The sequence below is a fragment of the Onychostruthus taczanowskii genome, unplaced genomic scaffold, assembly GCF_017590055.1.
Source record: "Onychostruthus taczanowskii isolate IOZ18803 unplaced genomic scaffold, ASM1759005v1 scaffold66, whole genome shotgun sequence".
Taxonomy (NCBI): Eukaryota; Metazoa; Chordata; class Aves; order Passeriformes; family Passeridae; genus Onychostruthus; species Onychostruthus taczanowskii.
Genome location: NW_024504344.1, coordinates 1,627,286 through 1,639,810, shown reverse-complemented (window position 1 = coordinate 1,639,810; position 12,525 = coordinate 1,627,286). Strand labels below are relative to the sequence as shown.

Genomic DNA, 12,525 nt, shown 5'->3' with positions numbered 1-12,525 from the left:
ACTGTGACACCCATGCTCATAAGGGCTGTGGGGAGGATGTAGGGAACTGCAGGCCTGTCAGCCTGACCTCAGGGCCCAGCAAGGTTCTGGAGCAGATCATTGTGAGTGGGATCACAAAGCCCAGAGAGGAGAACCAAGGGACCAAGCCCAGCCAGTGTGAGTTTAGGAAAGGCAGGTCCTGCCTGAGCAACGTGATGTCCTTTGAGGAGAAAGTGATCCTCCTCAAGGCTGATGGAAAAGCAAGGCATGGAGTCTGTCTGGACTTGAGCAAAGCCTTAGACTCCATCTCCCACAGCACAGTCCTGCAAAGGCCATCAGCCCCGGGCTTGGGCAGGGGCACTCTTGGCTGGCTTAAGAACTGTCAGGATGGCTGTGTCCAGAGAGTGGCTGGGAATGGAGCTGCAATGAGTTGGCATTCAGTCACTAGCAGTGTTTCCTGTGCTCTGTCCTGTTCAGAGTCCCAGCAAGGCCCTGCAGTGCCCCAGGCTGGGAGCAGAATGGCTGGAAATGTGCCCAGCAGGAAAATCCATGTGGTTGCTGGCTGACATCGGCCGAATATGAGTCAGCATGTGTCCAGATGGGCAAGGAGGAGGGTGGCCTCCTGGCTTTCTGTGTCTGCACTAGTGTGGCCAGCAGGACAAGGGAGGTGATTGTCCCTCTGTGATGGGCACTGGGGAGGCCACATGTTATATTCTGTGTCAAGTTCTGGGCCCCTAAGTTCAGGAAGGACATTGAGGTTCTGGAGTAGTTCTAGAGAAGGGAACAGAAATGGTGAAAATTTTGAAGTCCAACTCCTGTGAAGACTGAGGGTGCTGGTGTTCTTCAGCTTGGAGAAAGGGAGGCTCAGGGGAGATTTTATTGCTCTATAACTGACTAATTGGAGAATCTGTCCACATGGGGTTTGGGCTCTTCTCCCAGACAGCTAATGATAGGACAAGAGGACATAGTCTCAAACTGTGCCAGGGAGGTTTATTCTGGACACTACAAAGAATTTCTTCACAGATGGGATAATTAGATAATTATGGGAATAGGCTGCCCACAGAAGTGGTGGAATCTCTGTCCCTGAAGACATTTAAGGAAAGACTGGACCTGTCACTCAGTGCCATGGTTTACTTGATATAGTGGTGTTCAGTTGAAGGCTGGACTTTATGATCTCAGAGGTCTTTTCCAGCCCAGTTGATTCTGTGATTGTTTTCAGTCTCTTTACATTCCTCTTTTAGGCAGACCCTGCAGCCCTGTGTGTGCTGTGGGTGATGACATGGCACCTGCTGAGCCCTTTGTGGAGGTCTTAGTTTGCACATCATAGAACCACACGGTGTTTTGGGTTGAAGGGACTTTAAAGATCATCTACTTCCAACTGCCCATCCAGCACAGGCAGGGATGCCACCCACTAGGTGGGGTTGCTCCAAAGCCCACCCAACTTGCCTTCCAGGGATGGGGCATCTGCAGTTTCTCAGGGCAACCCCTTTCAGTGCCTCACCACCCTCACAGTAAAGAATTTCTTCCTGACATCTAATCTAAGTCTTTTCTCTTTTAGTTTAAAACTGTTCCCCCTTGTCCTATATAACTATCTGATCCCTTTACTGTGGTTATCTAGTCTCATCACTGTGATTCTGACTGTTTAGGGAGAAGCCCCATCTCTAGAGACTTTGAGGAGACTCATCCAAGAGGAGTTATCCAAGCAGCTAGATGGTAAGTAATTAGTACCAGGAAGCTAGAAGGTGGATCTGAGAGTATGAAAGATGCTTTCCATAGCTGGGCTGGAACCTGAATCTCTCCTCCTTAAGGAAGGTAGCATTGCAGCAAGCTTGCTTGGAAGATGTGTGAAATTAAATGTGCTTTACAGTTCCCCAGGCTTTGATTTTCCCAGCAATAGCACAGAAAGTAATCAGAGTAGATAATAAACTTTCTTTTGAGGTCCCAACTGGAGAAGAAATGTTCGTGATTTTTGCCTGTGACTTTTGATACTCATCAGTATAAGAAGAGAGGCTGGAGGGGATATGGTCTGCTGTTTCTCTCCAAGTATGAAAATTGCAGACCACTACTGATCCCATTGACAGTGAGATGCAGAGCTGTAGTCCTTCTCACACAGCTCTTGGTGCAGCTGACACACAGCTGCAGGCATTTTGTTCCTTGCTAAAGATCACAAGTAAATGGGGTGATCATTTCACAGATTTTATTTACACACTCTCAGTCTTCAATATCCACACCGGTCTGAAAGCATTTAGGATCAATGAAGAGAAGGTAGAACACTCTTCTCCCTTTATTCTGTAGAATGTTTACATGATGCTGAGTGTTTTATGAGCTCTCAAGGTTGCTGTCATGGTGTAACCCCAGCCAGCAGCCAAGGCCCATGCACCTCTCACTCACTCCCCCATCCGCAGGATCAGGGAGAGAATCAGAAGAGTAAAAGCTGGAAAACTCATTGGTTGAGATAAAGACAGTTTAATAGGGAAAGCAACAGCTGCACCCAGAAGCAAAACAAAGTAATGAATTAACTCCCTGCTTCCCGTGGGCAGGCAGGTGTTCTGCCATCTCCAGGAGAACAGGGCCCCATCACAGGTAATGGGTACTTGGGAAGAAAAACACCATCACTGCAAATGTCCCCTTCTTCCTCCCCTCACTTTATACACTGAGCATGATGTCACATGGTCTGGAATATCCCTCTGGTCAGTTTGGGTCGCCTGTTCTGGCTGGGTCTCTTCTGAACCTCTCCTGCACCCCCAGTTTCCTCCCCAGTGTGGTCGTATGAAAAGCAGAAAAGGCCTTGGCTTTGTGTGGGCCCTGCTCAGCAATAACAAAAACATCTCTGTATTACCAAGACAAATCCAAAACATAGCCCCCTGCCAGTCACCATGAAGAAAATTAACTCCACCCCAGCCAAAACCAGAATGATTGTTCAGGGTCTTAGCACTGAAATGCCAGGCAGTGTGTGCCTGCATGGAACAGCCTGGAACAAGAAAAGCTTTCTCCTACAGACCAGCCATGTCTGCATCATAGAAGCAGTAGGAAAAGGCTCTCCTTTTCAGAGCAGCAGTTGTCTCAGTTTAACAGGGATTCACCATCTGCACAACTAAAGGAAGGGACATTTCAGATTCTTGGAGGACAAGGAGCAGAGGATGAGAAAAAGGTTTATGATAAAGTATGGAATTTAGGAGAAATTTAATGCTATCAAGAAATGAGATTTAAATAATTGAGAGAGGATCAGAGAGTCACAGTCATGGATTATGGAGGGACAAAAAATGGGTGGCCCTGTGACAGGACTTGGACTTTATGGGGCCCCTGGTTCTGCCTCTCCATTTCTTGGAGCATAGTCCTTCTAGTCTAACAAAACCATTTCCCTCTCATTGCAGCAAAGTTACCCTACATCTTGGCTCACATACAGCCTGCACAGGTGAAAGCATCTCATGGCAGACCAGGACCTCCTGGTCCCCCTGGGAAGGAAGGAGTCCCAGGAAGAACTGGCCCTCCGGGAGAGCCTGGCCGGCCTGGACAGACTGGCTCTGAAGGGCCACCTGGACCAATTGGTCCCAAAGGTAAGTGAAACTTGGTTTGTTGGGGCAGTCCAATAAAAGGATGTGTCCACTCGACTTTGGCATCCACCTTTCCCTTTGGTAGCTTATAAATTGTCCTCAAAATGCAGGTGTTGGAAGCAACCTCAGTCTGTTAAACCAGAGTTGTTAACTATGACCAGCAGTTGCTGGTGTGTTGCACCTCTGGCCAGAACTAGAGTGGGGCAAGTCTTCATTCCTACTTAATATCCTCTCTCAGAGGATTGGCCACAATTAGGAACTGTTTTTACCAAATATATTGGCTTCAGTGTGGATGGAAGACCTATACTAATGCTTAGTTCTGTAGACCATGCTCATCAGTTCATATTTTTTCTTTCCCTCTCTACAGGAGAAAGAGGAGCAAAGGGTGAGAAAGGAGACACTGGCATTGGTCAGCGAGGGGAAATGGGTCCCCCCGGAATTCCAGGTGTGTTATTCAGAACACCCGACAAAATATATCACATAGAACCACTACCAGGACACAGGTCTCTGCTGTACTAAAGAGATGATCAGGATGACATAAAAACAACATACACAATTTCTGTAGGATGTGGCCCAAAGGGAAGAACTGTATCATTAACATCATATCTGGCTACCTTTATTTCCTCAGCCTGATGAATGAGTACAATGAAGCATCTCAGTTACAGCTAAGTTAACTGACCTTTGGGTCAAATCCAGAGTGAAGGTTTAGATGCACTGGGAAGTGTTTTCTCTGTCCTTGGCAGAGTCTTCCTGTGACCAAGCTGAACCCAGAGGTTCAGACAGCTTCAGATGTTATAAAAGGTCATATTGAAGACCTGTGCCTTGGGGATACAGCTTCTGCTTTACTATTACTGACAAAGCAACAGCAAATACAGTTTGTCTGCAGTCTGAAATTAGGCACCATTGATAAGTTTTGCCTTCACTGCTTTCTTGGGAAAGGAACTATGGGAAGCCCTCATAACCCCATTGTCTGCATCTGGCAGACTGGCCTTGCATTGCCTTCAAATAACAATGTACCCACTATGCTCTGCACCAGTGAATTATCTCCCCAGTCTGGCTCTTGCCTCCACTTTCCCATTCTCACTTCCTCTCTGTGAGGACTGTATGTCATGAGTTGTCTCATGCAGCTCCATGACTTCAGCATGGAGGAAGAAGAGCAGCCGTATCAGAGCTGAGCATCCCAAGGTCGCCATAGGGAGTGGAAATCTTTATTTCAGAGGAGACACTCTGGTTGTTTCCTTGAGATACATCCTAGCCAAATCCAAACCTATGGAAGCTGCTCTCTGAATCCCAGTTTGGCAGCAAAGCCATCTCCTGTGACGTTATACTGCTGAGTACTGCACGCTGGGTGTGTCACTCTGGTGCCACTCACCAGGGCATTTTGTTTCTCTTTCAGGCCTCCCAGGAGAGCCTGGTTATGCCAAAGATGGGATGCCAGGACCTCCCGGCCCTCAAGGTGAAGCTGGTGTGCCAGGTCTGGCAGGTCCCCAGGGACCCCCAGGAGCCAATGGACAGTGTGACCCCTCTCAGTGCGCTTACTATGCAAGCCTGGCTGCCCGGCCCTCCAATGTCAAAGGGCCATAGCGTGCAGGGAGCACCCCCAGACTTGTTTTGAAAACTTGAATTCCTTACACCTGCCAAGAGCTCTCCAATGTCTTCAGCTGCGTTTCTTTCGCAGGAGGCCTTCTAAAGCCAACAAATGCTGCCGGTCGGTCAGATTATTTTTATGAATTATAATTATTATTATTATTATTATCTTTGATGTGATATGTGAACTTATTTTTTGTTTGTTTTCTCTAACATCAGGGCATATTAAAATGCTAAAAATAAGTGGGTTTTTTTCTCTTTTGTAAAGCATATAATAGCAATGTGTTGTGTGACTGTTTATGTAAAACCATTCCAATGCCAAATTTTTAATCTGTTATCTGATTAATTTTTTCCAAAGCTTTATCTCTCATCCTTTCAGTTCAAATCAAATCCTGCAGCCTGGAGCATTAACTGTGACACACAGGCACAGGATTGTTGGTGCTATTTGCCATCCACATGGCAGGGAGGAAGATAAAGTCATACCAAAGCTGGAAAAGGGTCTCCTATACATCCAACTCCCAATGGACAATTTTGATCTGCTAGTGTGTGCTTTCCAGAAGATCCCTGTAAAATTTACTGTTCTTCTGCTGATAAATGAATCAGTATTCTATAGGAGCTACTTTTTCATGGAGTCATGTGGGATTTCATAGTACAGGCCTGAAGGGACAACACAGAAGATCTAAACCTTTCTGTACTGGAGAGTTTTTTTCCAAGAAATGGAGCTTACTTACCTCTGTCAGGGAGAGGCATTTGCAAGGTTATCCTCTGTCAGGTAAGGGATGCCAAATCCCTTGTGCAATGTCAGCACATGGACAGCTCCCTACCACTGCTTCACTCAAAAGTCAGCCAGAGCAGCATAGAAAGCCTCCTGGTATTAAAAACTCAAGAAGCCAACTGTGACCCAATTCACTGTTTTGGCTGATCCATTATGACAATAACTTGGCAAGTTGTGTTACTTAGAGGGCTGGTGCATTGTGCAGCCTGGTCTAGGAGGATGTTGATCTTTGACGAAAGGATCAGAGCAAAGAGATGTTCATAAACATGATGGAAATTGTCTTTGAGGGTGACAGCAACAAGCCAGACAGTGGCCATTTCTCCCTATCAGCTAATAGCCAAAATCAACCTGAGAATGCAAAGACAAAGTAAAAACAGGATGGAGTCTGAAAAGACCTTCACAACAGGTCATTTGTGAGCTTAACCCTCTGACCAAGCCATGCCCACCCACTAAGTGCAGATCTGAGAAGCGATCAGGCCTAGCATATGTGCCAGCCAACAAAGCAGCTGCATTTTCAAACCTCTTCTGCACAAAGCAGTTTGTAGTGAGAGATGGGAATAATGGACCTGACACAGGCACTAAGTGCTGAATGTGTTTGGGAATCTGGTCTGCTCTTCTGGAGACAGAAAAGAGGCACTCTGCCCTGCTAACACATTCTCCATATGGCACGGTGCTTCCAAACTGGCCAGCCTAAGCAGAAGCCACAGCTGTTGATAACCAGCCTGGAATCATACCCTGAGGCTAAGGTGCAGAGATAAGGTTTTGCCAGTCTTGGAGTCTTTTCTCACCAGTAGCAGATAAAATTTGCCTCCACTTTACTGAAAATAAAATTAAATAACAAGTATAAATACCAGGGTTAAACAAAGTCTTTACTGTGTAGCTCTTAATGGTGCTATTTTTGCTATTTCCTATGCAAATAAAATCTTTTATTTGATTTTAGTGTGTTTCTTGCTATGGAAAGTGAAAATACCATGAAGTGAAAAGGTTGCCACTTTTAAGTAACTCTCAATGGTACATGTGTTACTGTACTGAATCTTGGGTTAGCTTGCTGGATTTTAGTATTAAGCAAACATGTTGATCACATATTTAGCAGAAGCATTTTTCTTCGTCCAAGCTGAGATGTCATCCCTCCAGTGGTGAGGCAGAAGAGGGTCCCTATTTGAGAGCATCTCCTAACATGGGAAGAGACATTGTTTTGGGTAAATGAAGGTGTTATGGAGGTCAAACATGTTAACTGAGCCATGCAAATGTGACATTTAATTCCTGTCATGATGGTGACTCCTTCATGTCTACAGGCTCTCATCATGTATGTGTATCTTATGTGCCATGCGTGTCATTCAGTACTAGTGCACCATGAGAAGGGAATCTGCATAATGATGTTCTGTTAAACAAATTTCAGTGTCTTTAACTCCTGTGAGATCATAAAATCAGAATAATTTGGGTTAGAAGGGAACTCTAAGGGTCATCTAGTGCAATCCACTGTAGATGAGGTGGAGTGGCATACAGTTGAAGGAGATGAAAGGGTTTTTTTGATAATCTGTTTCATTTGAATGTCTGTGGGAGCCATTTCCAAGAGTCTGTATTGGGAACACAAGGGAAACACTTGCATCTTTAATAGCAATTGAAAAATCTGCATGAGCTAGACACAGACTACATCTCTGAGCATTTTCCTCCCGTAAAAAGGGGACACAGCCTAATTCCCTTTGCTTCAGCGTATTCCCTAGCATATGGCTATCTGCTCAGTCTGTTCCCAGAGACACCCCAGACTGTCTGTGCCCTGAATTCAGTGGGTGCCATTTCCCTGCTTTTTCTTAAACCTTATTTTCTCTCCAGTCAGTTAAGTGACATTTACCAGGCAGAATCTGTCTTTAGTGAGCAGAGTACATGAGCTGCAGACCCAGATCAAGACCCATGTTTGTACTCACCCAGATTTCAGACATCAAAGGGAGGTTTCTATAGCTGCCACCTCTTACAGAAGCAATTCCTACAGGAATGTGCCTAAAAGGACACCTGCAATACCAGGTAAGAAAGGAGGGTGTATTTGGAGGATTGAAAAACTGCCGCAGTTTTTGCTTCAGTCTGTTCGTTTATATTTGCAGTCTTGGTAAAGGTGGCCTGAGATTATGTTCCAAAGTAGGTCTGCCATCTGGGAAGCCAGTAAACCTACAATTACAGCCCTGGGCATGGTCAGAAGCTGCTCTCCATAAAATTCAGGTGCCTCTGTGCCTGAGCAGATGACCATGTGTGTATAGTTCAGCACTGTGCCAGGTGAACACACAGCCAAGACATGGCAGGTAGGACAGGGACAGTGCTGGTGGCTCTCTCCTAACCACCCCTGAGTAAGGGAAAGTTGTGGCTTTGGCATCTCAGTGTTCCTGTCTCTGCAACCAAGTGTGTGGTAAATCACCATACAATCTGTTCACTGAGTCTGAGGTTTAAACCTGGGAATAGACTGATTTTTTGTTGGATTTTGTTTTGGCCCTGTGGCAATGTACTGCTAAAATTGCATTAGAGAGCCAGAAAATATATTATTCAGATTTTTAAAAGGAACACATGGGATTTATGGCACCACTGTCAGTTGCTCTTTTTTTTTTTCCTTTTTAAAAATCATGTGTAAATTACAGTAATTATAGCAAACAGACCATTATTTCATTCAATTTTTTGCCTGTCAAATAAACAAATTACAAAGACAGAACAAAGCAACGGTATCATTTGGGGAAAATATCTTTTTTGTGTTAAATTATTTAACAATTTCTAAACAGTTTTGAATTAGTTGCTTTTTGGAAGCTGTATCAAATGCCTGTGGGCTTTTTTCTCTTTCCTTAGAGACAATAAAAATACTGTGGCAGCTAAGCCCAAACTCTGTACTCTGACCACAGAACTGGTTAGGAGACGAACACAGATTTTACATTCTGAGCAATTATTAAAAAAAAAAAAAAAAAAAAAAAAAAAAAAAAAAAAAAAAAAAAAAAAAAAAAAAAAAAAAAAAAGTTTAAAAATTATATTTAAAAAAACCCCTAAAATACAGTCTTCTGTTTGTTCAGCCTTTTAATGTGGAAACTGGCCATGCTCTGCCCTGTTAAACATTGCATTTGACAGCTTCTGGAGCAGGACTTGTTGCCTAGGAATGGCTGGGTGTCACCATCCACAGTATATGGGGCCAGAGACACTGACAGAGACTGGTAGGTATGATTCAGGACCTAAGGGAGCCTTTCCAGAACTTCAGTGGGTGACCCCAGGGCAGAGCACATCAAATAATGTAAAATGTCTTTGTCAGGTACCTCAATCCCATGCTCAGTCTCTCACAGTGAGATTCAGAGTCACAGAACACAGAACCATAGAATATGGTTGGAAGACACCCACAAGGATCATCAAAGTCCAGCTCTTTGACTTCAAGGAGTCAAGCTGTGGTTTGACCTGCATTTTGGTGGTTCCAGTGAGAGCTGTAGAACCTGGAGATCCATTCAGTTTATCCTAAAGTATTCAGCTGCAGCACTCAAAGCCGTGTTGCCTACATTAACTACATCTCCTTGGAAAAGAGATCTTCTGGGAGTTGTCTTTTATCTTCCACCCTCAGTAACTCACATCCCCCCTGAGCTGGTGTGGGAATATTCATGTTACAGGTGATGGCAGGTCGGGTACTCTGTGACCAGCAGCCAGGCTTCTCACAGGGAGAGGGGCAAGGTTATGGCAGGAACTTGTACTGTCCTTGGGCAAGGGAAATTTGAAATTACTGCGCTCACTCAACAGTTACAACATAGACTGAAAATAAATCTACTTTCAGCCTCTGTGAGCTGGAGCCCAGTACTGATGAAGGTTAAGGTTCCTCCATGCATGGCAGAAAGAGCAGCATAAAGATGAAGTCAGTCTGGAGTTGAAGGCAGGTTCCTGCCCCAGTCTGCAGCCCTGTTCAGGGGTGAGCATCCACCAGAGACCACCAGGAGTCCTCCTTCCTGTTACTTCTGCAGAACTGCTGGAGGAAGAGTCTCTTCATCAGCCACCCAATTGCCTCCTAGATACTGAATTTGGTAGCTGAGGCTTTTAGGGCAATGTGGGTCCATCAGGGTTTGGATTTTTCTTTCAACTCCATTGTAAATGACAAAGTTGAATCAAGAAATAATTTGCTAATTTGGTTTAAACCTGGAAGTCACATACATAGTAGATACTTGTCTTCTGACTTGTGAAATAGGACCAACTGCTTAGAAAAGGATGATGAAGAGGAGACTGCTTTTAGTAGTTGCTTTACAAAGCAGATTTTTGTTGTAAGGGTTAACATCTGAATACCTTGCAGGGCTTGGCTCCACAATATTGATGCTGGCAACGTTGTTGAAGTTTGTCTGAGCTGAGAATGAGACCATCCTGCTGGGTCTCTAGGGGATTATGTGTTGAAAATGCAGGCTCTTTCTTGGTACTTTACATTTTGTGACATGAGCTCTATGTAGAAAGCATAAGGGGACAATTAGGAACATTAATCATACTCCCGACATTCCTATCAGCATCAGGAAGACGGATGTCCTGCAAGGAGAAAAGAAGAACCTGCCACCTTCGTAAAGGAAAGCACAGAGTCAAACTCCAGGTTTGAAAAAGTTCAGAAAGAGAATGGTGCCAAAACCCTCAGAAACCTCTTTCTGACAATACCTTTGTCTCTGCATGACATCCTGTCTGAAAGACTCAGGTTTGGGTTTAAAGAGAAAAGCATGTTCAAACAGAAGGCAGCACATACAGCAATTTGGTTTATTTCACAGGACAGATGTATTTGACAATGTGTTCTTAGAGACACATTTTTCCCCTTAGCAATGTGGGGGATGGTTTTCACCCAAGTCTGAAATTATTGTCAGTGCAATAACTTCTTCAGCACCTTTTTGATGGGAGATGAGTCTGATTTTTACAGTTATTTGTGAGGTCTGTTGGAAAACAACCTTCTTCTGCAAGTGAAAATCTCACTTTTCCTTGGCTGCTGCATTTGTGTCTGATGTACAGATATTTCTAAGTTATTGTACCCATTCATGCTTATGAAAAATTATTAGACTCTCTCAATTTCTGCTGATTTTTTTTTTTCATGCAAAAGCCATCCCTGGAAGGTTTCAATGCCAGGTTGGATGGGGACCTGAGCAACCCAGTCTAGTGGATGGCATCCCTACCCATGGCAAAGGGGCTGGAACTAGATTGTATTTAAATTCCCTTCCAACCCAAAGAATTCTGTGATTCTGTCCCAGGAGCCTAAAATGCCTAAGCAGCCTCACAGGCAAGTGATACTGTTTTCTCTTACAGATGCTGAAAATTTATCTGGAAGAAATCCAGAGCTTGATATCAACATTATTATGGTATTTGCACTCTGAATCCAAGTCAAGGGTGACAGCTAGTATATGCCAGGCCTTAAAATGTGTATTTCAGGGTGAAAAACAATTAAAAAGCACTAGAATCTAGAAAGTAAAAGGGAGAGCTGAACAAGAATCCCTGAATCCTCTTGCCAGCATTGTCTGAATAGACAGCTACTACCATTCACCTGTGCAGCCACACACTCCCCTGCTGCTGGAACACAGGTTCCAGCAAATGCAGGAACATCCTTGCCTGAGATGATCAGAACTGAGGAGGCTGGGAAAGTGAAGCTGACGTGAAAGACCTGATCTTCACAAGACCTGACCTAGTAGACCTGCTTAGACTACACCTCTAACACATTGTCTTCTACCTCTAATGGCCTGTAGGTCTCTATCTCAAGGAGACCTCTCTCCTTGAGAAGCATCTGAAATGGCTGTCCTAAGTAGTTTTTTAGCTGAAAGGCTTAAGGATTAGAGAATGAAGTAAAAGAGGTTGGCTTTCTCAGCCTGAGGCTTCAAACCCACAATTTTCTCCTTCCAGAAAAATGCCTTGCTCTCAACATCACATGCTGTGCTAAGTGGCTTGGGATAAACCTGGCATTTTACACATCCACAAAACCTTTGACAGCAAAGAATAAAAATTTGCTTTTAAATATGCCAGAGCAAGTGCAACACAAGAAAAATGGTATCTCGATGGTGCAGTGGTTTACACACTTAGCAGGAGGGAGGAGGACATTCAGATTTCAAAACTGATCCTTTATTGTGTTTGCTGAATGTTAAAGGCACAAACTGACCTGAGGACAAGATATATTAATGGTTCCCAGTTCCCAGGCCACCAGCTGTTACTCTGTCTTCTTCTTGTCCCATTTACCATGTGCCTTATCTACTCTGCCTTGCTGCTTCTATTACAATCCCAGGCAATGCGAATTCTTCAGGAAAAGGTACCCTTGATGCTTCCAGGAGAGAGCTACACACAAGCAGATATTTGAACACACCTGCTGAAAAGCAGAGGCAGTTTTCCCTGTCTGACCACTGGTTGCAGCAGTGAGAGGCCACATCACATCCCAGGAGCTGGGTTTTTGTGCTCTGCAGAGCAGGAGGGGAAGCACCTGATCATGTGAGAATACCAAATGTTTACTCAGTGGGATGTATCTGAGCAACTCAAACACTCTGAGTGTTGGTAACGTGTCCAGCAGAGCACAAAGCTGACAAGAGAACCATGATCGACCAAAAGCCTCAGAAGGTGCCTGTGAAGCATGCAGGTAATTGTGACTGACAGTCTCCCTTCAATGAGCCACTCTTCTGGTGGGAT

At 44.5% G+C, this 12,525-nt stretch overlaps 1 protein-coding gene across 1 annotated transcript in view; it reads left to right on the top strand.

The window, feature by feature from the left end:
* COL22A1 (collagen type XXII alpha 1 chain) overlaps nt 1-5,221 on the top strand; it is a 228,447-nt gene extending 223,226 nt beyond the window's left edge. Inside the window, exons 62-65 of the mRNA XM_041420805.1 lie at nt 1,626-1,692; nt 3,354-3,536; nt 3,901-3,978; nt 4,930-5,221. Of these exons, the coding sequence (XP_041276739.1) occupies nt 1,626-1,692; nt 3,354-3,536; nt 3,901-3,978; nt 4,930-5,117 (516 nt within the window). The 3' untranslated portion in view covers nt 5,118-5,221. The remainder of the gene's footprint in view (nt 1-1,625; nt 1,693-3,353; nt 3,537-3,900; nt 3,979-4,929) is intronic.
* Nucleotides 5,222-12,525: the final 7,304 nt, after the last annotated feature.